The sequence below is a fragment of the Dendrobates tinctorius genome, unplaced genomic scaffold (genome assembly GCF_039654945.1).
Source record: "Dendrobates tinctorius isolate UK_male_01 unplaced genomic scaffold, ASM3965494v1 ptg000073l, whole genome shotgun sequence".
Classification (NCBI taxonomy): Eukaryota; Metazoa; Chordata; class Amphibia; order Anura; family Dendrobatidae; genus Dendrobates; species Dendrobates tinctorius.
This window is the reverse complement of record NW_027361741.1, coordinates 4919212-4946358: the sequence shown is the minus strand read 5'-3', so window position 1 is coordinate 4946358 and position 27147 is coordinate 4919212. Positions and strand designations below refer to the sequence as shown.

Sequence of the window (27147 nt, the reverse complement as noted above, 5' to 3'; positions counted from 1 at the left end):
GGAGTGGAGGAGGAAGACTGGATGAAAACCCTGTGGCAACCGGTGACCACACTGGTGGGACGAACTAAAAAGAATGAAGAAAAGGAATGAAGAAAAAGAATGAATATAGTAACTTATAGGTCGAAAGACATGAAGAGGTATTAGAGATTAAATATGCATCTTGGATATGAAATGAACATAAATTATATGTAGACAGTTAGGAAATCATCACAGATCCCATAAAAACAGGTGTATATTATATTCCCTAAGCTTTATAGGTGGGGAATGAACATGAAATATATGTAAATAATAGGGCAATGAACACATATCCCATATAAACAGGTGTATATTATATTCCCTGAGCTTTATAGGTGGGGGATAAACATGAAATATCTGTACATAATAGAGGAATGCACACATATCCCATATAAACAGGTGCATATTTATTCCCTGTGCTTTATAGCTGGGGAATGAACATGAAATATATGTAGCTAATAGGGGAAAGCGCATATCCCATATAAACAGGTGTATATTATATTCCCTGAACTTTATAGGTGGGGAATGAACATGAAACATAAGTAGATAATAGAGGAATGAACACATCCCATATAAACAGGTGCATATTACATTCCCTGAGCTTTAAAGGTGGGGAATGAACATGAAATATGTGTAGATAATAGTGGAATGAACACATATTCCATATATACAGGTGTATATTATATTCCTGAGCTTTATAGGTGGGGAATGAACATGAAATATATGTAGATAATAAGGGCATGAGCAAGTATCCCATATAAAAAGGAGAATATTATATTCCCTGAGCTTTATAGGTGGGGAATGAACATGTAATATATGCAGATAATAGAGGAATGAACACATATCCCATAAAAACAGGTGTATATTATATTCTCTGAGTTTTATAAGTGGGGAATGAACATGAAATGCATGTAGATAATAGAGGAATGAACACATATCCCATATAAACAGGTCAGGACCGAACTGTGACTAAAATTCAGCCCTGGCATTTGAAGTTACACAGGCCCACTAGTCACATGGTGACTATATAATATCTTTGTACACTTGTAGGTTACAAGAAGTGAGAGGAGATTAACACGACTATATAACATGTAGTCAGATCTGTGCCCAGTATTTCAGCTCAGTCCTATTTATTGCTTTTAGGTACAGTACTCCTCCCAAAGCTCTGTCCCCTTTTGTACGCACGGTGACAGAATTCCTGGCAGAACTGCTATCCATTGGGCAACCAGACCCCCTGGTCATAGCTGCCCCTATCATACCTCCCAACTTTTGAAGAAGGGAAAGAGGGAGAAAGACAGCAGCGCGCGGCTGCAAATTTTAGGCCACGCCCAGCCACACCCATTTCACAACTAGTCACACCCATGTCCACGCCTAATCGCACCCATTTAGCACTGCTGATCACACTGACTGGTACTGAGGGCACAGTGGCTGGCATTATGGGCACACTGACTGGCACTAAGGAAGAGAGAAAACAGAGAGAGAAAAAAGAGAGAAAGAAAGGAGAGCGAGAGAGAAAGAAAGAACAGAGAGAGAAAGAAAGAGGGGAAAGAAAGAAAGAACAGAGAGAGACAAAGAAAGAACAGAGAGAGAAAGAAAGAAGTAAAGAAAAGAAAGAAAGAACAGAGAGAAAGAAAGAGAGGAAAGAAAAAGAAAGAGGGGAAAGAAAGAACAGAGAGAGAGAAAAAGAGAAAAGAAAGATTAGAGAGAGAAAGAAAGAACAGAGAGAGAAAGAAAATGAGGGAAGGACAGAACAGAGAATGAGAAAGAAAGAAAGAAAAAGAGAGAAAGAAATAAAGAAAGATTCTATAAAGATACTATAGCAGCCAGGCTCCCATTGTAGTGCCCACCTGAGCCTCCCGGTGCAGGACATATCATGATCCGCTCACATGGCCGGCAACCCCGATTCCAAGGTGATCCTGCTGTCTGCGTTGTCGGAGGAGGACATGGTGATGGATCTGAAGCATTCCTGGTTCCATCACAATCTCCTCAAGAAATTATCTCATTTCCGGTCAGCTTCCAGCACATCACTTCAGGGGGAACGTCATGTGTGTGTTTTAAAATGCTCCTCTGGGCTCCGCCATGTACTCCTGTGTCCGTGGGAAAAGCCCGCTTTGTATGCTTCGTACACACTTGGCTCCGCTCCGTACATCCCGCACACATACAGTTGTGGCCAAAAGTATTGAGACCCCTGCAATTCTGTCAGATAATGCTCAGTTTCTTCCTGAAAATGATTGCAAACACAATTCTTTGGTATTATTATCTTCATTTAATTTGTCTTAAATGAAAAAACACAAAAGAGAATGAAGAAAAAAGCAAAACACTGATCATTTCACACAAAACTCCAAAAATGGGCCAGACAAAAGTATTGGCACCCTCAGCCTAATACTTGGTTGCACAACCTTTAGCCAAAATAACTGCGACCAACCGCTCCGGTAACCATCAATGAGTTTCTTACAATGCTCTCTGGTCAGATGAGACAAAAGTAGAGCTTTTTGGGCAAAGGCATCAACATAGAGTTTACAGGAGAAAAAAAGAGGCATTCAAAGAAAAGAACACGGTCCCTACAGTCAAACATGGCGGAGGTTCCCTGATGTTTTGGGGTTGCTTTGCTGCCTCTGGCACTGGACTGCTTGAACGTGTGCATGGCATTATGAAGTCTGAAGACTACCAACAAATTTTGAAGCATAATGTAGGGCCCAGTTTGAGAAAGCTGGGTCTCCCTCAGAGGTCATGGGTCTTCCAGCAGGACAATGATCCAAAACACATTTCAAAAAGCACTAGAAAATGGTTTGAGAGAAAGCACTGGAGACTTCTAAGGTGGCCAGCAAAGAGTGCAGACCTGAATCCCATAGAACACCTGTGGAGAGATCTAAAAATGGCAGTTTGGAGAAGGCACCCTTCAAATATCAGGGACCTGGAGCAGTTTGCCCAAGAAGAATGGTCTAAAATTCCAGCAGAGCATTGTAAGAAACTCATTGATGATTACCGGAAGCGGTTGGTCGCAGTTATTTTGGCTAAAGGTTGTGCAACCAAGTATTAGGCTGAGGGTGCTAATACTTTTGTCTGGCCCATTTTTGGAGTTTTGTGTGAAATGATCAATGTTTTGCTTTTTGCTTCATTCTCTTTTGTGTTTTTTCATTTAAGACAAATTAAATGAAGATTGCAAACACAAATTCTTTGGTATTATTATCATTTTCAGGAAGAAACTGAGTATTATCTGACAGAATTGCAGGGGTGTCAATACTTTTGGCCACAATGGTATGGCTTCACTCCGTGCACACACGGCTCCGCTCCGTATACCCCATACACACGCGGCTCCGCTCCGTACACCGAGTACACACACGGCTCTGCTCCGTACACCTCGCACACGCGCGGCTCCACTCCATACACCTCGTACACGCGCAGCTCCTCTCCGTACACCTTGTACACGCGCAAATCCTCTACATACACCTCGTACATGCGCGGCTACACTCCGTACACCTCGTACACGCGCGGCTCCTCTCCGTACACCTCGTACACACGCGGCTCCGCTCCGTACACCTCGTATTCACGCGGCTCCACTCCGTACACCTCGTATTCACGTGGCTCCGCTCCGTACACCTCGTACTCACGCGGCTCTGCTCTGTACACCGCGTACAGACGCGGCTCCGCTCCGTACACCTCGTACACACGCGGCTCCGCTCCGTACACCTCGTACACATGCGGCTCCGCTCCGTACACCTCGTACACACGCGGCTCCGCTCCGTACACCTCGTACACACGGCTCTGCTCTGTACACCTTGTACACACACGGCTCCGCTCCATACACCTCGTACACACGCGGCTCCGCTACGTACACCTTGTACACATACGGCTCCACTCCGTACACCTCATACACACACACAGCTCTGCTACATCTACCCTGTAAACCCCTCCTGACCCCACACATACTTACCTCATCCAACACCATGACAACAGCACAGCAGAGTCTTGCAGACACCAAGAGGCAAGGCTGAGCGCACAGGACCTGTGATGAGGTCACAGGAGGGGCGGAGTCAGGGGTCATATGATCAGAGGTCTGGACAAAGGCTCCTGATCATGTGACCCCTGACTCCTCCCCTCCTGTGACCTCATCACAGGTCCTGTGAACAGAGAAGAGAGCAGGCAAGCGACGCTGTGAGTGGCTGCTGGGGGGAGGTCTCATGCTACGGCGAGGATGGGGTGCGTGGGGGGGCGTGGCGGTTTATCTCCCTGCAGTGCGGGAGGGTTGGAAACTATAACCGCCGTGCCAGCAAAGGGTCGGCGGCAGGAGCAACAGCCAGACCAGTGGCCGCATCAGCTGGCAAGTGGCCAGATGATCAGGCGCTTCTGCCCGCGGCCCACATGACAGCGGCCCAGCGGGAAAATGCCCGGTTGGTTATATTACCAATCCGGGCCTGAAACAGGTGCATATTACATTTCCTGAGCTATTTAGGTGAGGAATGAACATGAACTATATGTAGATAATAGAGGAATGGACACATATGCCATAAAAACAGGTGTATATTATATTCCCTGAGCATTATAGGTGGGGAATGAACATGAAATATATGTAGATAATAGGGGCGTGAACACATATCCAATATAAACAGGCGTATATTATGTTCCCTGAGCTTTATACGTGGGGAATGAACATGACATATATGTAGATAATAGAGGAATGAACGTATATCCCATGTACACAGGTGTATATTATATTCCCTGTGCTTTATAAGTGGGGAATGAATATAAAATATATGTAGATAATAGAGCAATGAGCACATATCCCATATAAACAGGTGTATATTATATTCCTGGGCTTGGTAGGTGGATAATGAACATGAAATATATGTAGATAATAGATAAATGAACAGATATCCTATATAAACAGGTGTATATTATATTCCTGGGCTTGGTAGGTGGATAATGAACATGAAATATATGTAGATAATAGATGAATGAACACATATCCTATATAAACAAGTTTATATTATATTCCCTGAGCTTTATAGGTGGGGAATGAACATGAAATATATGCAGATAATAAAGCAATGAACACATATCCCATAAAACAGGTGCACATTATATTCCCTGAGCTTTATAGGTGGGGAATTAAGATGAAATATACGTAGATAATAGAGCAATGAGCACATATCCCATATAAACAGGTGTATATTATATTCCCTGTGCTTGGTAGGTGGGTAATGAACATGAAGTATATGTAGATAATAGATGAATGTCCCCTATAAACAGGTGTATGTTATATTCTCTGAGCTTTATAGGTGGGGAATGAACATGTAATATGTGTAGATAATAGGGGAATGAACACATATCCCATATAAACAGGTGTATATTATATTCCCTGAGCTTTATAGGTGGGGAAATAAGATGAAATATACGTAGATAATAGATGAATGAGCACATATCCCATATAAGCAGGTGTAAATTATATTCCCTGTGCTTTATAGGTGGGGAATGAACATGTAATATGTGTAGATAATAGGGGAATGAACACATATCCCATATAAACAGGTGTAAATTATATTCCCTGTGCTTTATAGGTGGGGAATGAACATGTAATATATGTAGATAATAGGAGAATGAACACATATCCCATATAGACTGGTGTATATTATATTTCTTGAGCTTTATAGGATGGGAATGAACATAAGAAATTCTTATATAATAGGGGAATGAACACATATTCCATATAAGCAGGTGTATATTATATTCCCTGAGCTTTATATATTGAGAGTAAACATGATATACAGCTCTGGCAAAAATTAAGAGACCAAAACATTCAAATCCCTGTCATGGGCAGCCCATTCTCCAGACCTGAACCCCTTTGAAAACCCCTGGAATGTAGTCAAGAGGATGATAGATAGTCACAAGCCATCAAACAAAGAACTGCTTAAATATTTGCACCAGAAGCAGTGTGAAAGACTGGTGGAAAGCATGCCAAGACGCATGAAAGCTGTTTTTAAAAATCATGGTTATTCCACAAAATATTGATTTCTGAACTCTTCCTGAGTTAATCATTATTATTGTTGTTTCTAAATGATTATGAACTTGCTTTCTATTCATTATTTGAGGTCTGAAAGCACTGGGGTTTTTTTTTTATTTTGACTATTTTTCCTTGTCAGAAGAAAAACACAAAATTTATTGCTTGGGAATTCGAAAACATGTCAGAAGTTTTTAGACAAAAAGAACAATTTACATTTTACTCAAAAATATACCTATAGAGAGAAAAATCACACAAAATGAACGTGGTCTCTTAGTTTTGTCAGAGCTGTATATGTAGCTAATAGTGGAATGAACACATATCCCATATAAACAGGTGTATATTATATTCCCTGTGCTTTATAGGTGGGGAATGAAGATGAAATACATGTAGATAATAGGAGCATGAACACATATCCCATATAAACAGGTGTATATTATATTCCCTGAGCTTGATAGGTGGGGAATGAACATGAAATATATGTAGATAATAGGGGAATGAACACATATCCCATATAGACAGGTGTATATTATATTCCCTGAGTGTGATAGGTGGGGAATGAGCATGAAATATATGTAGATTGTGTTGATGCGCTGCTGGTGTCACAGGGGGTTTTGCCTAAGGGGCACTGCAGGACAGACAGAGGATGCAGACCAGCAGAAAGGTCGAGTAGACGACGCAATGTGAAGTGTGAGCGGGATCGAGGCCTAGCTGGGAGTGCGGTGCCAGGAGAGACGATGGGGGTGGAGCCAGCAAGCAAAAGGGAGGACTGAAGCCGATTGAGGCTGCGGTACAGAAAGGGAGAAAACAGGATGCTGTCAGAGCCGAGCCAGAGGGTCAAACACCAGATGGGAGCGTGTGATCCGGAGACGCGAGCATAGACAGACGTGAGCCGGGGATTAGAAGCCAAACGGGAGAATAAAACCAGAGGACAAGACTGTAGCGTAGTAAGGGGCGAGCCGAGGGGTCAGGAAACCAGAGAGGACTGAACGATACCAAAATGGAAGATGGAAGCACAAGTCATGGAACACACAGGGTCATACACAGTAAGGATCACACATATAGAGGAACAACAATTATAGCAGAGTAACTTGGGTCAGCTGCTCTAGCCGAGCGAACGGAAGTATCACCGACACCGTACCCAGGAAATACCATCACTAAATAGCCACCCCTGAACCAGAGAGAGGAAAATTAAATTAACTCTGACCTGACCAGGACAGTAAAGGAATAACCCCGTCTTGGATCATGACATAGATTATATAGGATATGTGTTCATTCTCCTATTATCTACATATATTTCATGTTCATTCCCCACCTATAAAGCTCAGAGAATATAATATACACCTGTTTAAATGGAATATGTGTTCATTATCCTATTGTCTACATATATTTCATGTTTATCCCCACCTTTAAAGCACAGGGAATATAATTTACAGCTGTTTATATGGGATATGTGTTCATTCTCCTATTATCTACTTATATTTCATGTTTATTCCCCACCTATAAAGCACAGGGAATATTATTTACACCTGTATATATGGGATCTGTGTTCATTCCTCTTCTATCTACATATATTCCATATTCATTCCCGACCTACAAAGCTCAGGTAATATAATATACACCTGTTTATATAGGATATGTATTAATTCTCCTATTATCTATATATATTTCATTTTCATTCCCCACCTATAAAGCTCAGGGAATATAATATACACCTGTTTATATTGGATATGTGTTCATTTTCCTATTATCTACATATATTTCATGTTCATTCCCCACCTATAAAGCGCAGGCAATATAATATACAGCTGTTTATATGGGATATGTGTTCTTTCCTCTATTATCTGCATATATTTCATGTTTAATCCCCACCTATAAAGCTCAGGGCATATAATATACACCTGTTTATATGGGATATGTCTTCATTCCTCTATTATCTACATATACTTCATGTTCACTCCCCACCTATAAAGCTCAGGGAATATAATATAAACCTGTTTACATGGGATATGTGTTCATTCTCCTATTATCTACACATATACAGTTGTGGCCAAAAGTATTGACACCCCTGCAATTCTGTCAGATAATACTCAGTTTCTTCCTGAAAATGATTGCAAACACAAATTCTTTGTTATTATTATTTTCATTTAATTTGTCTTAAATGCAAAAACACAAAAGAGAATGAAGCAAAAAGCAAAACATTGATCATTTCACACAAAACTCCAAAAATGGGCCAGACAAAAGTATTGGCACCCTCAGCCTAATACTTGGTTGCACAACCTTTAGCCAAAATAACTGCGACCAACCGCTTCCGGTAACCATCAATGAGTTTCTTACAATGCTCTGCTGGAATTTTAGACCATTCTTCTTTGGCAAACTGCTCCAGGTCCCTGATATTAGAAGGGTGCCTTCTCCAAACTGCCATTTTTAGATCTCTCCACAGGTGTTCTGTGGGATTCAGGTCTGGACTCATTGCTGGCCACCTTAGAAGTCTCTGTGCTTTCTCTCAAACCATTTTCTAGTGCTTTTTGAAGTGTGCTTTGGGTCATTGTCCTGCTGGAAGACCCATGACCTCTGAGGAAGACCCAGCTTTCTCACACTGGGCCCTACATTATGCTGCCAAATTTGTTGGTAGTCTTCTGACTTCATAATGCCATGCACACGGTCAAGCAGTCCAGTGCCAGAGGCAGCAAAGCAACCGTAAAACATCAGGGAACCTCCGCCATGTTTGACCGTAGGGACCGTGTTTTTTTCTTTGAATGCCTCTTTTTTTCTCCTGTAAACTCTATGTTGATGCCTTTGCCCAAAAAGCACTACTTTTGTCTCATCTGACCAGAGAACATTCTTCCAAAACGTTTTAGGCTTTTTCAGGTAAGTTTTGGCTTTTTTATGTCTCGGGGTAAGAAGTGGGGTCTTCCTGGGTCTCCTACCATACAGTCCCTTTTCATTCAGACGCCGACGGATAGTACGGGTTGACACTGTTGTACCCTCGGACTGCAGGGCAGCTTGAACTTGTTTGGATGTTAGTCGAGGTTCTTTATCCAACATCCGCACAATCTTGCGTTGAAATCTCTTATCAATTTTTCTTTTCTGTCCACATCTAGGGAGGTTAGCCACAGTGCCATGGGCTTTACACTTCTTGATGACACTGCGCACGGTAGACACAGGAACATTCTGGTCTTTGGAGATGGACTTGTAGCCTTGAGATTGCTCATGCTTCCTCACAATTTGGTTTCTCAAGTCCTCAGACAGTTCTTTGGTCTTCTTTCTTTTCTCCATGCTCAATTTGGTACACACAAGGACACAGGACAGAGGTTGAGTCAGCTTTAATCCATGTCAACTGGCTGCAAGTGTGATTTAGTTATTGCCAACACCTGTTAGGTGCCACAGGTAAGTTACAGGTGCTGTTAATTACACAAATTGGAGAAGCATCACATGATTTTTCGAACAGTGCCAATACTTTTGTCCACCCTCTTTTTTATGTTTGGTGTGGAATTATATCCAATTTGGCTTTAGGACAATTCTTTTTGTGTTTTTTCATTTAAGACAAATTAAATGAAGGTAATAATACCAAAGAATTTGTGTTTGCAATCATTTTCAGGAAGAAACTGAGTATTATCTGACAGAATTGCAGGGGTGTCAATACTTTTGGCCACAACTGTATCATGTCCATTCACCACCTATAAAGCTCAGGGCATATAATATACACCTGTTTACATGGGATATGTGTTCATTCTCCTATTATCTACACATATATCATGTTCATTCACCACCTATAAAACTCAGGGCATATAATATACACCTGTTTATATGGGATATGTGTTCATTCCTATATTATCTACATATATTTTATGTTTATTCCCCACCTATAAAGCTCAGGGAATATAATATACACCTGTTTATATGGGATATGTGTTCATTCTCCTATTATCTGCACATATTTCATGTTCATTCCTCACCTATAAAGCTCAGGTAATATAATAATATAGAAGATAGGTGGGGAATCTCTGAGGAAGAACCTGGTGTAAGGTTCGAAACGCGTCAGGCGTGGGGGGTCTGTTTTCCCCTTTATGGTTTTATCATGAAATTATGTGAATAAAACTTATCGTGGATTTTATTAAGTCTCCAGTGCCGGATCTTCCTTCTCTCTTCAAATATAATAATATACACCTGTTTATATGGGATATGTGTTCATGCCTCTATTCTCTACATATATTCCATGTTCATTCCCCACCTATAAAGCTCAGGGAATATAATATACACTTGTTTATATGGGATATGTGTTCATTCCCCTATTATCTACATATATTTCATCTTCATTCCTCACCTATAAAGCTCAGGGAATATAATATACACCTGTTTATATGGGATATGTGTTCATTCCCCTATTATCTACATATATTTCATCTTCATTCCTCACCTATAAAGCTCAGGGAATATAATATACACTTGTTTATATGGGATCTGTGTTCATTATCCTATTATCTCACCTATTATAAGACTTTGCCCACAAACAGCAACCTTGTACGCCTTCAGAGTCCTCCTGGATGGAGAAAGAAAAACGTTGTGAAGAAGAAACGGAGAGTGGTGGTCAATGGGGATTCCCTGTTGAGAGGAACAGAGGCCGCTATTTGCAGACCGGATATAACTTCAAGAGAAATGTGCTGTCTTCCAGGTGCAAAAATTAAAGATGTGTCTGACAGGATATCAGGACTCTTCAGACCTACAGATGACTACCCATTCCTGCTACTACATGTGGGGACAAATGACACCGCAAGAAATGACCTGGAAACCATCTGCAGAGACTTTGAAGACTTAGGCAAGAAAGTGAAAGAACTGGGAGCGCAGGTGGTCTTCTCTTCCATCCTCCCAGTGGATGGCCATGGAACAAGGAGGTGGAATAAGATTCTGCAGGTGAACAACTGGATACGTCGATGGTGCCGTCAGCAAAGATTTGGATTTCTGGATCACGGAGTGAATTACTTATACGATGGACTACTTGCTAGAGATGGGGTGCACCTTACGAAGACTGGAAAACATGTATTTGGAAGTCGCCTTGCTACACATGTAAGGAGAGCTTTAAACTAGAACAACGTGGGAAAGGAAGCAAAAGACCAGAAAAAGCCATACACCTGACAAATGCTATTGAGAACTCTGCTATTAGAAGTGGAAAGGAAGAACAAAGACAAAAGAATCTAATTAATAAAAATATTGGAGAAAGAGAAACCAATCACAAACTAAAATGTTTCTATACTAATGCACAAAGCATGGGCAACAAACAAGGAGAATTGGAACTACTAACACAGGAAAAGAAATATGATGTCATTGGAATCACTGAAACTTGGTGGGACAATACACATGATTGGAATACAAGACTAGAAGGATACAACTTATTTGCAAGAAACAGACTTGATAAACGAGGAGGAGGTGTCACATTGTATGTTAGAAACGCGTATATCTGCACAGAGATTGAAGCTTCAGAGACTGGGAGTTCTGTGGAAACTGTTTGGGTAAGAATACAAGGACAGAACAATGGAAAGGACACCATTGTAGGCATTTACTACAGGCCGCCTGTGCAAGCTGAAGACATGGATGAACTCTTTATGCATCAAATGGCCAAGTTCTCCAAAAAATATGACATAGTTGTCATGGGAGATTTCAACTATCCAGACATTTGTTGGGAATCTCTCTCAGGCAAAACTAACAGGTCAAGGAAATTCTTATCCTCTCTTGCTGACAACTTTATCTTCCAAAAGGTAGGGGAGAAAACAAGGGGAACTGCTACCTTGGATCTAATCCTTATAAACAGGGAGGAAATGGTTGAGGAGGTAAAAGTGGCAGGGACCCTAGGAGGTAGCGACCATGCTATTTTAGAATTTTGGATAACTAGAGGCGGAAGACCTGTGAAGACTCAGGCGTCAAGGTTAGATTTCAGAAAGGCAGATTTTAAGGGATTCAGAAAGAGAATTGGAGGGATCCAATGGCTGGATATCCTTAAAGACAAACATGTCCAGGAAGGATGGGAAATCTTGAAAAATGAAATTCTCAAAGCACAGTTGTTAACAATTCCGAAAAGATGGAAGAATAGGAAGCATTTAAGGAAACCAGGATGGATGAACACAGAACTTAAGCACATGCTAAAAAGGAAGAAAAAAATGTTTATAAAATGGAAAGAGGGAGGCATATCTAAAGAAGAATATAATGCTGTCTGCAGAACCTGCAGGGCACAAATCACATTATCTAAAGCTGAAAATGAATTGAGGCTTGCAAGAGATGTCAAAAGCAATAATAAAAGATTTTGGGGATATGTCAAAAGTAAAAGAAAAGTCAAAGATGCTATAGGATTTTTACAGCATAAAAATGATGAAATGGTAAGACAGGATGTTGAGAAGGCTGAACTTTTAAATTCCTATTTTGCAACTGTTTTCTCTCAGAAAGGAAATATAACATCAACTGTTCTTCACTGTCCTATTAAGGGAAAAGAAGAATCCAGGATATCTATAAACAGAAAGATAGTGAGGAAACACTTAGCTAACCTAAATGAATTCAAGTCTCCAGGTCCAGATGAATTACACCCCAGAGTACTGAAGGAGATAGCAGAAGAAATTTTTGAACCCCTCTCCATAATCTTTGAAAATTCTTGGAGAACAGGAGAAGTGCCAGAAGACTGGAGAAGAGCAAATGTTGTTCCTATCTTCAAAAAGGGGAAGAAGGTGGACCAGGCAACTATAGGCCGGTGAGTCTGACTTCTATACCAGGAAAGATCTTTGAACAAATTATTAAACAACATGTATGTCAATACCTGGATAAGAATGAAGTGATTAAACAGAGTCAGCATGGGTTTGTAACTAATAAGTCAGGTCAGACTAACTTAATTTCCTTCTATGACGGAATCACTGATTGGGTGGATCAAGGAAATGCTGTAGATATAGTATATCTTGACTTCAGCAAAGCATTTGACAAAGTCTCTCATACAATCCTTATTGAAAAAATGACTAAGTATGGAATGGACAAGGCAACTGTTAGGTGGATTCATAACTGGCTTAGTGATCGGACCCAAAGAGTGGTCGTAAATGGCTGCACATCCAGTTGGAAGAATGTCTCAAGTGGGGTAACACAGGGCTCTGTCCTGGGCCCTGTATTGTTCAACATCTTTATCAACGATTTAGATGAAGGAATTGAGGGTAAACTGATTAAATTTGCTGATGACACAAAGCTAGGAGGGATAGCTAATACGAGAGAAGAGAGAGAGAAGATTCAAAAAGATATAAATAAACTGGAGAAGTGGGCAGCAACTAACAGAATGGTTTTTAACAGGGAGAAATGCAAAGTACTACATCTGGGCAATAAAAATGAAAAAATCATATACAGAATGGGAGGAATAGGGCTAAGTGACAGCACATGTGAAAAAGACTTGAGTATACTAATAGATCACAGACTGAATATGAGTCAACAGTGTGATGCAGCAGCAAAAAAGGCAAATGCAATTCTAGGATGTATTAACAGAAGCATACAGTCTAGATCACGTGAAGTCATAATTTTCCTCTACTCCTCTTTGGTCAGACCTCATCTGGAATATTGTGTCCAGTTTTGCGCACCACATTTTAAAAAAGACATCAACAAACTGGAGCAAGTTCAGAAAAGAACGACCAGAATGGTGACTGGTCTGCAAACCCTGTCTTATGAGGAAAGGTTGCAGGATTTGGGAATGTTTCGTTTGCAAAAGAGAAGACTGAGTGGAGACTTAATAGCTGTCTACAAATATCTAAAGGGCTGTCATATTGTAGAAGGATCAACTTTATTCTCATTTGCACAAGGAAAGACAAGAAGCAATGGGATGAAACTGAATGGGAGGAGACACAGATTAGATATTAGAAAAAACTTTTTGACAGTTAGAGTAATCAGTGAGTGGAACAGGCTGCCACGGGAAGTGGTGAGTTCTCCTTCAATGGAAGTCTTCAAACAGAGGCTGGACAGACATCTGACTGGGATGATTTAGCGAATCCTGCTTTGAGCAGGGGGTTGTACCAGATGGCCCAGGAGGTCCCTTCCAACTCTACGATTCTATGATTCTATGATTCTATGATCTACATATATTACGTGTTTATTCCCCACCTATAAAGCTCAGGGAATATAATATACACCTGTTTATATGGGATATGTGTTCATTCCCCTATTATCTACATATATTTCATGTTCATTCCCCACCTATAAAGCACAGGGAATATAATATACACCTGTATATATGGGATATGTGTTCATTCCTCTGTTATCTACATGGGAGACTAGAAGCTGCCATAACCCTATCAGCTCTGCTACATACAGGCGATGATCAGATCGCCTATATGTAGCTGAATTACTCACTTGCTATGAGCGCTGACCACTGGGCGGAGCTCACAGCAAGCCGGCAATGATAACCAGGAGACGTCCGATTGTCATGCCAACCCACCGGTGACCTGCAATCACGTGATGGAGGTCACTGGTGGGCAGATTTTCAGCGCGAATGCCGGAAGCGCATGTTAAGTGCCCCTGTTAACATTTTGACAGCGGTATTTAACGGGTTAATAACTGCAGGTGGATCCAGGCACTTGTCAGCTGTTCAACATGTGCCGGGAAAGATGTGGGCTCACCGCCGGAGCCCACATCAAAGAGAGGGAGTCCGACATCGGCGTACTATTACGTCCGATGTCGGAAAGGGGTTAAAAGGCACCCTCCCCAATAGGAAGGGGACAAGCAACAAAACTTCATTAGGTAGTTTGTAGTCTAAAGTGCAATCATATAATCCCTTTAAAAATATGAAACTTTAATAAATTGAGGTAAAAAACACCCCCCTAGTGCAACAACACAATTAACAAACGCTATACAATAATAACTTACGATAGCCCTACACTAGCCTGCTATCCCTTCCTGACAGTGGAGGTTGGCACCCTAAAAGATACGATTTGGCGCCCCCACTCGGCGGCGGCTGTCTCAGACTCGCCCTAAATGACCCTTATAAACTACAGGTGGGAAAACAATAAGTAAATAAAAGAGATGAAAGATAGTGCTTAATATAATACACAGGCTATTAATGTACAATATATAAAAGACAGGCTATTACATGTAAACATAGAGAAACCTCTTGTATAACCAATAGATACTAGCAAGTCTTGTCTTTTTGGGTATTAATAGACTACAGAAAATATAGATTCCATAGACTACCAGTAGATAGTGGCAATCTTGTCTTTTTGGGTATTAATAGACTACAGAAAACATAGATTCCATATGCATTATCAAATAAAGCCAAAAAAAAAAATCTCTGCAGTAAAATCAGACAAGCACAGACTAGAGGTAAAAAAAATAGCGTGGTTCAATAAAGGAACATCAGAATTATATCCATATTGGTTCCCATAGAAGGCAATGGATGATACCTATTGCCAAAAAAAAAATTATAGAAACAGCTGGGGGTTAACCCAAACTTAGCTTCCAGCCTCAACGCGTTTCCCCGTCCACACGGTTCATCAGGAGGCACAATAAGGAACCAGCCAATTCATGGATGTGAGGTGTCCAGATAGAGAGGCAAACCTCAAGTTTTTTGTAGTAGTTTGTAGTCTACCAGTGAGCTGTGAGGTCCCCTGGATCTGGTGTGGCCAGTATCCTGAACCCCGAAGTCCCTGGTCCTTGTGTTGCCAGTCCTGAACCTGAAGTTGCTGGTCCTTGTCCGGCCAGTGCCTGAATGTCATCTCCCGGTCTGTGAGCTGCCAGTCACTGAATCAATATCCAGACTGCTGCAGCTAGTCTCCGAATCACCCCTGTTTTAGTCTCTGTGTCAGTAACCGTTCTGCAGTGATCCTGAACCAAGTGATCTGAGCGGAGCCAGAGACGTGTCTGTGTCAGTAACAGTTCTGCCAGAGGATCCAGAAACTAGTAGTCTAAACAGAGCCAAAGTCCATATCCATGTCTGCATATCTGATCCCTGTGATCAGCAGCTGAAGTATTGGGGACTACCAATGAACACCTGGTAGCTGCTTAGCTACGCCTCTCCTAGGTAAGTCTGGCCCCATGGCACAGTGGGTCCACGAACCACGTGTGCCACCTTAGCGCACAACGTGGTTCTATCAACTTTGCAATACATTGGCAATTGACAAATCAAGAACTGATCTTACATGAAGACATTACACAGGATTCCCAGGGGACTGATTAGAAGTCATGAGTTTATCAATGACAGAATATGATAAGATAATGCTTAAAAAAAGGTATGTTTTTATTTTACTGATTCAGTTTTATCTGTTCAGCTGTATCAGAGATATTCATTTATACAAGCAAAAATACGGGGGCATAAACTTCAACATGCTAGATAATTTAGTACTACATCAAACAATAGTGGGTAGATCTGTTTACTTAATATAAATCAAAAAGTACCAAGATACCATTAACGGGGAGTTTCCTTCATTGTTATCTTTGTGGTCATCTTCATGGGGAGCTTGAATCTGCATTTGTACTAATATGACATGGATTTAGTGTGAGGGAGACATAATTACAATCTTCTCACTCAAAAGGATGGTTCTAATACTATTATGGTACTCTTTCACGAGCGTATAACAAAGCCCAGTGCTATTCGAAGTTTTCCCGATTCGGCATGAGTAAAATGAATAATGCATTCAGAAGACCCAGGGAAAACAGCATTTAAAATAAGCTCTAGAGGCAGATTGTCAGGGAGATCTATGTCCGACCCAGAGATCTTAACTGCTCATTTGCATATTAAGAAATGTGGATTTCACTGGAATAAGACATCAGATTGCAGATATCAACTTCTATGACCTGCAAGCCAATGTATATGGCATAGAAGGGTTTATCCTACTCATAGATTCCCTTTGACTGTGCCCAGCATTCTTACCGCCTTTTGGACGCTGGGCCAAGAATGACGAGGGCTGAAATTGGAGACCGACTGCCATGAAGGACTGGACCAGATGTGGGATCTGGGCAATGCAAATAAAAAATCTCATCTATACAGTAGCTTTAAATATTTAGCTCTTTTCATGAGGTTCTGTGATGATGCAAAGTATGTTTGTGGATGAACTACTATTTCAAGCACACTGTAAAATCTGTACAATGTTGTGAGAATATCTTCATTTTGTGCTCCAGCAAAATATCAGACTTGAGCTCCTCTTCATATTGAGAGGCAGATGGGAGATTTGCCACCCAATTTCATTTAAAATCCAGCCCCACCACACCATTGGACCTATAGAAAGTTGCCTTCCCTTTCTCTAGGGCAGGCACACATTCCATGAATGATTCCACTAAGTATAGTGCAAATATTCAGAATCTCTTATGTGTCAGAGACACCGCACTACACTCGCTCACAGAGCCAGTGCGCATGTCCTGAGTACAGAAACAGTGCTAAAAGATACCTGTGGAGCAGGGCAGCAGAGGTGACAATGCGTGCTTCAAACTATCGGTGTCAGGGTCCAGTCAGCGCCGGAAAGTAAAGAGGCACAGGATCTGCGGACACTGAAATTAGCAAGCTGGCACAGGACCTATGGTCAGGTGACTGCAAGGGGGCGGGGCTTAGCGTCCTGCTTTCAGATATGACAGGACGCCATACAACAACTCAGAGTCAGGCAAAACGGAGGTCACAACAGTACGGGCACACGAGGCACAGGAGGGACAAACAGACGGGTAGTCAGACAAAGCCAAAGGTCATACACAAGAGGGCGACGTGGTACCAAGGGGACGAGCAGAGAGACGTCGGGTCACAAGCAGAGAGTCATACACGAGAGTTAGCGCAGTACAAGAGGGACAGGCAGAACTCGTAACAGGGACAGAACCGGATCAAAACCAAACAAGCAAGCAAGATATCAGGCACAAGACACACATACGCACAAGGTCAACTAACTCAGCCGAGGGCAGGAGTATAACTGACACCGGACCTAGGTCCAGTGAGCATTAAATAGCCGCCCTCTGCCAGAGAGAGGCGGAACAATTAACCCCCAGTCTGATCAGGATGGGCCAAAGCAAAACCCCGTCCTGGATCATGACATTATGTTTGTAAATTATTTTAGAAACAAAGATGTTTTTAATAATTTCTGAATGTATGAAAGAAGCTATGGCTCCTGTGTTCATTCACTTTGGGTTGAAGGCCTGAGACTAATGTGCTGTAAATGGCTATATATGATGCATCTGGGGAAACCCTGGGACTTGTTCCCCAGAGTGAGCTGGGTATCTGCATGTGTACGGAGGGAATCCTTTATACCCTGCAGCATAATGGTGTGCTGTGGTCTGAGTCTGGAGACTAGATATTGATTACCTGATGAAATATGTATGGGCAGGAACAGCACGTAATGTGTTTGCAGTAAAGGGCTTCCCTTAAGAGTTTACAGATGTTCTCCACGCAAAGTTAATGGTTTTGCAAAAATGAATCTACAATGTTCAGCAAATCTGAAAGGTGAAAGGATTCAGCCTGCATCACAACACTGAGTTGTAAGCCTATGTTGGAAGCTACTATGGTATGGCTTTATGGAGAAAAAGTGGCATGCTGCAGAGTATCATTATCTATAGTATTTAAAAAATAATTCAAGCATCCCTGCCCGTGCTTGACAAAAGAAAATTATTTTGCCATCTATCAGGCAAATAGGGCTATATAAACATCCAAATAGCCCAATTTGCCTGATTGATGCCAAAGAATTTTCTTTAGGGATAAGGATTTTTTGGGGGCTTACTGACTGGTCAACACTAAATAATCCGATTTAACTGTATGTAAAAGTGATATGATCGGTGCCTGTGCAGTAATGTGGCAGCAAATAATACCAGTGCTTTGGCATTCCTTTAAATACCAAAACCCTATGGCACTCTAATTGCTGATTTTGATGTAGCAATTAAAAATGTATATAAAATCAATTTAGTGATTCACTATCCAACAATGTGTTTCTAGGGTTGAGCAGGAGATGCCTGAGAGCAAGTAACTTCCAGCATGTATAATCATGTCTGCATAGTTGTGTCCTCGGCCTCATTTCTAACCATCCTCCCTGCTCACACCATGGGTCACATAGCATGTCTTATTATTTTGAATATACATTTGCTTCTGCCTGTCTAATCTATGCCTCTATCTGTCACTCCTTTCCTTTTTACAAAACTGTATTCTTCTTCTGATAACACATACACTCTATCTCTCACTAACCCCCGCCTCTCAAGAAACCACAGCCTGCGGTCCTGTTCTTCCTTATTTATTAAAGACTCCACACCCTCGTCTATGTTTCCTGTCTTCCTCAGGTACATAGCTGCAGCCCTGAAATGCTTCTGAATAAGAAAAGACCAGATCATCTTCAGCGTTAAAGTGTATATTAGGCACGGAAGGATTTTTACGGTAAGAAGCTCATGGGTCACCAAGATCATATCTATCTATATCTATCTACAGTATTTATCTATCTAGCCATCTGTGTCTATCATCTATCTATACCTATTAATTTGACATTGAAAATAAGTCATCTGCAATATATGTGAATCTCACATATATTTATACCTTCCCATGCAATTTAGCACAACTAATATTAAGTTAAGCTTATTTTGCATATCATTGTTCAATCTTTCAATTTAATATACATTTAATAAATAGGTGAAATTAATTTAGTTATTTTTGCCTAGAATGATTATTTGTTTCGTTGCTTTTGGTTTTCGGGCATGATCTTTCAAACTTCCTTTGACAAGAGAAATCATGACTTAAAATGTTTTCAAAGACTTTACCGACATTAACAATTTCGAAATCAGCAGTAAGAACAGAAGGCATCATTTCCTGGATGAGTGCAGGACAAGAGCGACATGTTGTAAGCAGGTTGCTTAACCACGACTGGCATTCTTCACATTATGTCTTCTCTTAAGGGTTTTCATACACGCTAGATGAAAGTAGTTTAATGGTTGAACAACCATTGAATGATCGATTGTCTACTGACTGATCATTAGATGAATGTAGCCGTACGTATTTTAGTCCATATTGTTCCTCAGCCTACCTATATTTTGAATGACCCTCAGCAAAAGATCTTTCTCTGAACCCTCTTGAAGGAAGCTAGTTCATGGATGAAAGATCAATTATCTGACTATTGTCTTTTTCCAGATCTAGACAGTCTGTAAAACAACTTTTATTGGTAAATTTCACTCATTGAATGTTGATTATAATTGGACTGTCCATTTTACTCCGTACCCCATACAATAGGGTGCTCAAGAAGGATCACAGTGTGGGAGACAGCAGACCTATGCGATGCGACCATTGCAGCTCTGGTTGGCGCCCTCCAGCTGGTGGCGTATACAACATCACTTTTTCCCTATCCATGGCAATTTGTTTGCTTGAAAAAGGCCTGTTGTGTTGGACTGAAATGTGACGCTAAATGCTTTGGGTTGCTTTGATAAAAGAAATCACCTTTATTTCTGCATATTTGGAGTTCCGTATTGTCTTTCTCACTTTTTTTTCCTTAGTCTTTGTTCAGACCTGGTGGAAATGTGTCTCATGGAGATTTTGATGCAGATTCTGTAATGCAGGATCTGCACAAAATCGGCAACAATTCTTCCGTCTCTGACCATGTCGATATGTCACATTCGTACATTGCTGTGTATTACTGTGGCTTTACACAGCTGTTCATGACGCCACTATTCACATTTGGTCTGACATGATAGGGTTGGAGTAATGGTGACATATACTTTAACTATTAGAACTAATGATAACATTAATAGTTAATCAGTGAGGTACCATCTTCTGGCACCCACAATGGTCAGGTGAATTAAGGGACTGCACAGCTCAAGTTGGAACTTTATTATTGAAAGTTCATCCTTACAATCCTTAGAACAGCCTGTTAATATTGATCTGTATTGAGTGTATCTGCTGGCACCTTCACTATTTAGCTGAATTAAGAGACAGCAGTGTCCCATCCTAATTTTTTTCCAGGGCCAGCCCCATACATATAGCTGAAGCTACGTCTAGTTCTAAAGCTCATAATTCACTGTGGAGGAGCTTCACAACCCCTTAGTTCAGCTAGCCAATCAGGGGTACCAGGAGTTGGTGCTCCCATCAATCAAATTTTAAATTTTAGAAAACTCCTTTAAAGGGAATCTGTCTGTCACCTATTTTTAGCCCTATGAGCTGCTGCCATCGGGGGCTTATCTACAGCATTCTGTAATGCTGTAGAAAAGCCCCCCATGTAACCTGAAAGATAAGAAAAACAAGTTAGATTATACTCACCGGGGGGCAGGTGCGGTGGGTGTCGTGGTCCGGATGGGCGCCTCCCATCTTCTAGAGATGACGTCCTCCTCCTTACTTCTGACGTGGCTCCTGCGCAGGCGTACTTTCTCTGCCCTGTTGAGGGCAGAGTAAAGTACTGCAGTGCACAGGCGCCGGGAAAGGTCAGAGAGTCTGGCGCCTGCGCACTGCAGTACTTTATTCTGCCCTCAACAGGGCAGATAAAGTACGCCTGCGCCGGAGCCGCGGCAGAAGTAAGAAGGAGGACAGCATCGCTAGAAGATGGGAGTCGCCGGACCGGACCGCGACACTCATCGGACTGGACCGGCCAACATTTTAAAATAATGTATGTGCTTACGCCCCATCTTGCCCATTAAGTACAATTCTTTAGAGAGAGCAAGGGTCACATTTCTGCAAATCTTTCCTTATTCTTATGCTCTGCAGATGTACAGTTAATTGTATCCTCTTTTGAGACTCTAAAATGTACTAAGTATAACTGTATATGAATGAAGCACAGCACATATACACTTCACCACCATAAAGAATTTTCTCCTTGCCGGACATGCGAAGGCTCCTATAGCGTTTGTTCACATTGTAGTGAGTCTAGCAGTAGGCCATGTAAAGACATATATGACAGGAAGTTGAAATACCATCATCTGCAAAACGAGCATACCCTTATCACAGCGGTGAAACCCAAACATTGGCTTTGTTGTCCATTGCAGCCAGTCTCCAGCACAATATAAGAAATGAAAGCAGCACTCTGGTTACTACAAACAACAACCAAACCCAGTGTTTCTGTTAGTCATTTTTGATAACTGAGACACACACTCCTCCAATTTCACTGAGCCTGATACTTCCTTAGAATGTCAGAATCCTTGACGTTTTTAATAGACTTCCATTTTTCAGTTCAGCTATAAAACATGTTACGTGTAGTGATGAGCGAACCTGATCGGATAAGGCCGCAACACATGCAGGGATTACCTGTTTGTTAAACCTGCAGTTGTGGAGACTTGAAGGGTCACGGAAAAATAGGTAGGACTGTCCTTTTTAGAGGGCTGCATTATAAAAGGGCATGGCATAACAACATCAGAGCAGCGACAGAAGTGGTGACAGAACGGGTGCACTGTTCTAGTAAATGGGCGAGGGGTATAGTATGAATAATACTACAATGAGCAGTGGCAGACAGAGAAAGTGGGCCCCCTCACCTATGGGCCCCTGTGCGGCTGCACAGGTTGTCCCTGAATATGAGGAGAGGATATGTGTGCAACTTCCTGCTGGTAAATATGTAACCACTACATAATTGATTGGTAAGTATTCAGGACTAATGCTTTATGCACTACACCTCCAAAATACATGTATTCTTTAGATCATGGCAAATATAGCCTAAAAATAGGTCTATGGTGAATATCCAACTCCATATCTTAGTAATAGTGGGACACACCTGAAGGAATATACTAAAATGTACAACAATCATAAAAATACCAATAAAATAATTAATTGTGCATCAAATATGACCTTAAACGTAACGCAGATGTGTCTCAGTGGTTGAATGGCAGAACATTCGGGTAACATTCGGGTAACAATATTGAACAAGATAAAAAAGCCTTTATTTAAATCAATTAGCAAAAAACAGACAATGTGCAAATTTAAAAGAAAAGTGCCAGTATGGCACACTAATTCATTAAAATCAATTGCAAATATTCATAGGGACTACTAAATCATTTACATAATTAATTAAATATAATCTGATGTAATATGATATATAGATATAACACATGTATGATACTATACCAAAAACCACAGTATATATATATATATATATATATATATATAATGGAATTTACCACAGTATATGAGACTGGTTATTATAAGCAGCACAATAATATAAATACCCCAATTAATCTCCAAAATTCACACAGTAACCTAATATGATATAAAATCATGATATTAATAGCATCTATATGAAAAGATGTTTAATATATAATTAATAAGGTGCAAAGATATAAAAGGTGCTAATCTGTGTATTTATCTAACAAGAGGTAAAAAAAACAAGTGTGCATAAATATATAGCTCCACTGTGTATAAATATATAGCTCCAATATGAGATGTGATGGAGAAACAACTGCGCCTAAATCGATATTGAGGTATATTACCTGTTAGTGGTACAGTGACAGTCCCCGTGTGGTGGTGCCAGGCACTCCCGACGCGGAACCAGCGTCCTTCGTCAGGCTTTTTTATCTTGCCATCCCTGTTTTTATTTTATTTTTCAACAAAAGGTCCAGTATAGTGGTTTGTTCAATATTAACTCCATATCTTATAAAGTAATATTTCCAAAACTGTTATCCAGGTTTTACTATGTTTTATTGTACAACTATTTGACTTGACTAACATTAAAAATCCATATTTCAGGAAGAATGTTTTTTCTGTCAACGATACTGTTGGGTTTGTTGATGTCTCCTGCCATTACTTACAAGCTTCCTCTTTGGAATGGACCCCCTTTGACTGATGATGATAACACCATAGACAAACCATACAATTCACAGTGGGAATGGCAATCACAGGACAGAATGGATGAAGGCAACTTCATGTTAGCTCGCTTGAGAAGAGTTAAGAAGTCTCCAAAAGAGGATGTCAAGTCTGCTGAAAAAATAATTCCAAAAGTTGAACCAACAGAACCCCTTTCTGAAGAGCTTTCTGATACCACCCCATACAGTCTGGAGGCATCTAGTGCTCTTGCAAAAGCTAAAAAGATGCCCATTTTGAATAAAGTGGAAACTACCCTATTAACTAATTTAAAGCAACCAACAAAAGGAGCTGAACTTGAAGAGGATGAAACTACCCCTTTATCTGATTTAGAGCAAACAACAAATGGAGCTGAACTTGAAGAGGATGAAACTACTCTGTTATCTGATTTAGAGCAAACAACAAATGGAGCTAAACAGGCTCTCAATGAGGATGAAACTACACAGGTCGGAAAATTGATTACCCAATCACAAACTCTGGTCACTGAATCACCATTAAACCCTACCTCTTCTGAAGAATTACCTGTTTTAACAAGTAAAACATTTAACAAAGCCACCACTGTAAGCCAAATTAATTCCAAAGGTAGTCAAGACACAAGCACCACCAATGATAAATTGTTGGAGGACATCACATCTAGCTCATCACCGAAAGCACCAAAGACCTCCTCATCCTCCACATCAGTTATCTTGCAAGATCTAACAACTGAACACGATGTCATGTCTAGGTCCCCTACAAAACCATCAGGAGTAACATATATATCCACATCTTTAGAAGATAAAGTATATACGCAGTCTATGATGAGACAGTGCATGCTTACAATCTTAATCCTTGCTGTTGTATGTACCATCTTTATCATTTCAACCATAGCCCTTGCTGCCAAACTTTCTTCTATGAAACAGAAAAACAAGCTACGTCACCCAGTCACCTACACAGAGATGAGGTGTATATCTTCTCTTATGCCCGACAATGACCAGCAGAACAAACCAAAGCCTAAAAAATTAAAAACTTTTGCTTCCAGCATTGAAGAGAGCGATGGTGACAATACAACTCTCAACAGCTTTCTTCCTGATCATTAGTTCAGCAAGGCTTCTGATATAAGACATGGTTCTTCTCATCTACTAGAATCCCTAAGTAGATTAGTGCCACTGAGGAAAGGAAGACTGCATGAAAGAAGCAGGGTATTAGGCATTTCTATTTATAAATGAGTTGCCCTTTTCTTTAGTAAAGGGATACGATCACTGCCATGTAGTGGCAAGGGTTATGCTTGTACCCCTCCCTTGCACTGTGATATCCATACTTTGAATGTCTTTTAGTTTTGGTTGAGATTTTTTTTTCCTCTCGGATTTGCAGTTTTTGAGTTGCAAATAAATATCATCTCTATATATAAAAGTGAATGTATATATGTATGTGTGTGTGTGTATCACCAACCAATCACGAAGCAACTTTCATTTTACCAGAGCTGTTCAAAAGAAGCTGAGCTGTGATTGGTTGCTATGAGCAACAGTATTCCTTGCTACCAATCACTAAGCATCTCTCATTTCACCAGAGATTGTTAAAACTAGCTGAAATGTGATTGGTTGCTATGAGCAAGTTTTCCCACTTGACAACACCTCAGCAGACACTGACATGGTGGAAGAAATCTAGCATCTTCGGGAACATAAGCTCCCAGCCATTGTCTGCCTCCCTGAAACGAGCAGAGAGCACAAGACAGAAAGGAATCCCCCCCCCGCCCATATCCCCATCACACATCCTCCATCCCGTAGGCACATCTTCCCTCTTAAAGGGATCATTGGTATGGAAGTCAGAGCAAATCCATCCAGGGCTTTGGTTTTGACCCCAGGCCTCTCTTAAAGGGATCCCTGGTATGTAAGTTAGGACCGGTTCCACTCAGCGCTCTGGTTCTGACCCCAGGCTGATGGGATGATGTGGGATATTAGGGGTAGTAGTCCGGTGGCCCTGGCTGATGGATTGATGTGGGATATTAGTGGTAGTAGTCCGGTAGCTTTGGCTTATGGGATGATGTTGGATATTAGGGGGAGTAGTCCGGTGGCTCTGGCTGACCGGATGATGTGTGATATTAGTGGTAGTAGTCCGGTGGCTCTGGCTGACGGGTTGATGTGGGATATTAGTGGTAGTAGTCCGGTGGCTCTAGCTGATGGGATGATGTGGAATATTAGGGGGAGTAGTCCGTCGTCTGTGACGGGATGATGTGGGATATTAGTGGTAGTTGTCTGGTGGCCCTGGCTGACGGGATGATGTGGGATATTAGGGGTAGTAGTCCGGTGGCTCTGACGGGATGATGTGCAATATTAGGGGTAGTAGTCCGGTGGCTCTGGCTGACGGGACGATGTGGGATATTAGAGGTAGTAGTCCAGTGGCTCTGGCTGACAGGATGATGTGGGATTTTAGTGGTAGTAGTCCGGTGGCTCTGGCTGACGGGATGATGTGGGATATTGTAGTGAATGTGGCTATGCGGAGTGGGCGGGGCTCTACACTCAGCTTTATATATATTTATATATATATATAGATATAATCATTATATCTATTCTAAACTCTGCTGCCCGACTAATCCACCTGTCCCCCCGCTATTCCCCAGCTTCTCCCCTCTGTCAATCCCTTCACTGGCTCCCAATTGCCCAGAGACTCCATTACAAAACCCTAACCATGACATACAAAGCCATCCACAACTTGTCTCCTCCATACATCTGTGACCTCGTCTCCCGGTACTTTCCTGCACGCAACCTCCGATCCTCACAAGATCTCCTTCTCTACTCCCCTCTTATCTCCTCTTCCCACAATCGCATACAAGATTTCTCTCGCGCATCACCCCTACTCTGGAACTCTCTACCACAACATATCAGACTCTCACCTACCATCGAAACCTTCAAAAAGAGCCTGAAGACCCACCTCTTCCGACAAGCCTATAACCTGCAGTAACCACCGATCGACCAAACCGCTGCACGACCAGCTCTACCCTCGCCTACTGTATTATCACCCATCCCTTGAAGATTGTGAGCCCTCGCGGGCAGGGTCCTCTCTCCTCCTGTACCAGTTATGACTTGTATTGTTTAAGATTATTGTACTTGTTTTTATGTATACCCCCCTCACATGTAAAGCGCCATGGAATAAATGGCGCTATAACAATAAATAATAATAATAATAATAATAATAATTATAATTTGTTATAACTAACCGTAGTTAGTTACTATGCCCAGGCAGCGCCGGGCTCTTCAGCTAGTAAGTAAATATTTTTTGAAGAAAGACGTAATCAATTGTTGTGCAAAAATGTCATGTGCAATCTGTAACCAATTGTTTTTACTGATCCAATGTGTCTAAAGCAAAAAAGTAAGTGGAATAGCCCACAGTTTTGATGCAGATTCAGTTGTTTGCCTGGTAATATAATGCTAAA

The 27147-nt window shown here is 41.2% G+C and overlaps 1 protein-coding gene across 1 annotated transcript; it reads left to right on the top strand.

Annotated features, from left to right (window-relative positions):
- Positions 1-4111: 4111 nt before the first annotated feature.
- Positions 4112-27115, top strand: SELPLG (selectin P ligand). The gene is made up of 3 exons (XM_073582585.1): positions 4112-4170; positions 19262-19355; positions 23625-27115. The coding sequence occupies exon 3, from the start codon at positions 23630-23632 to the stop codon at positions 24812-24814; it is 1185 nt and encodes a 394-aa protein (XP_073438686.1). The 5' UTR covers positions 4112-4170; positions 19262-19355; positions 23625-23629; the 3' UTR covers positions 24815-27115.
- Positions 27116-27147: the final 32 nt, after the last annotated feature.

Bases quoted from the DNA above. Each gene is read 5' to 3' on its own strand.
- SELPLG (XM_073582585.1), top strand. From the start codon at position 23,630: ATGTTTTTTCTGTCAACGATACTGTTGGGTTTGTTGATGTCTCCTGCC.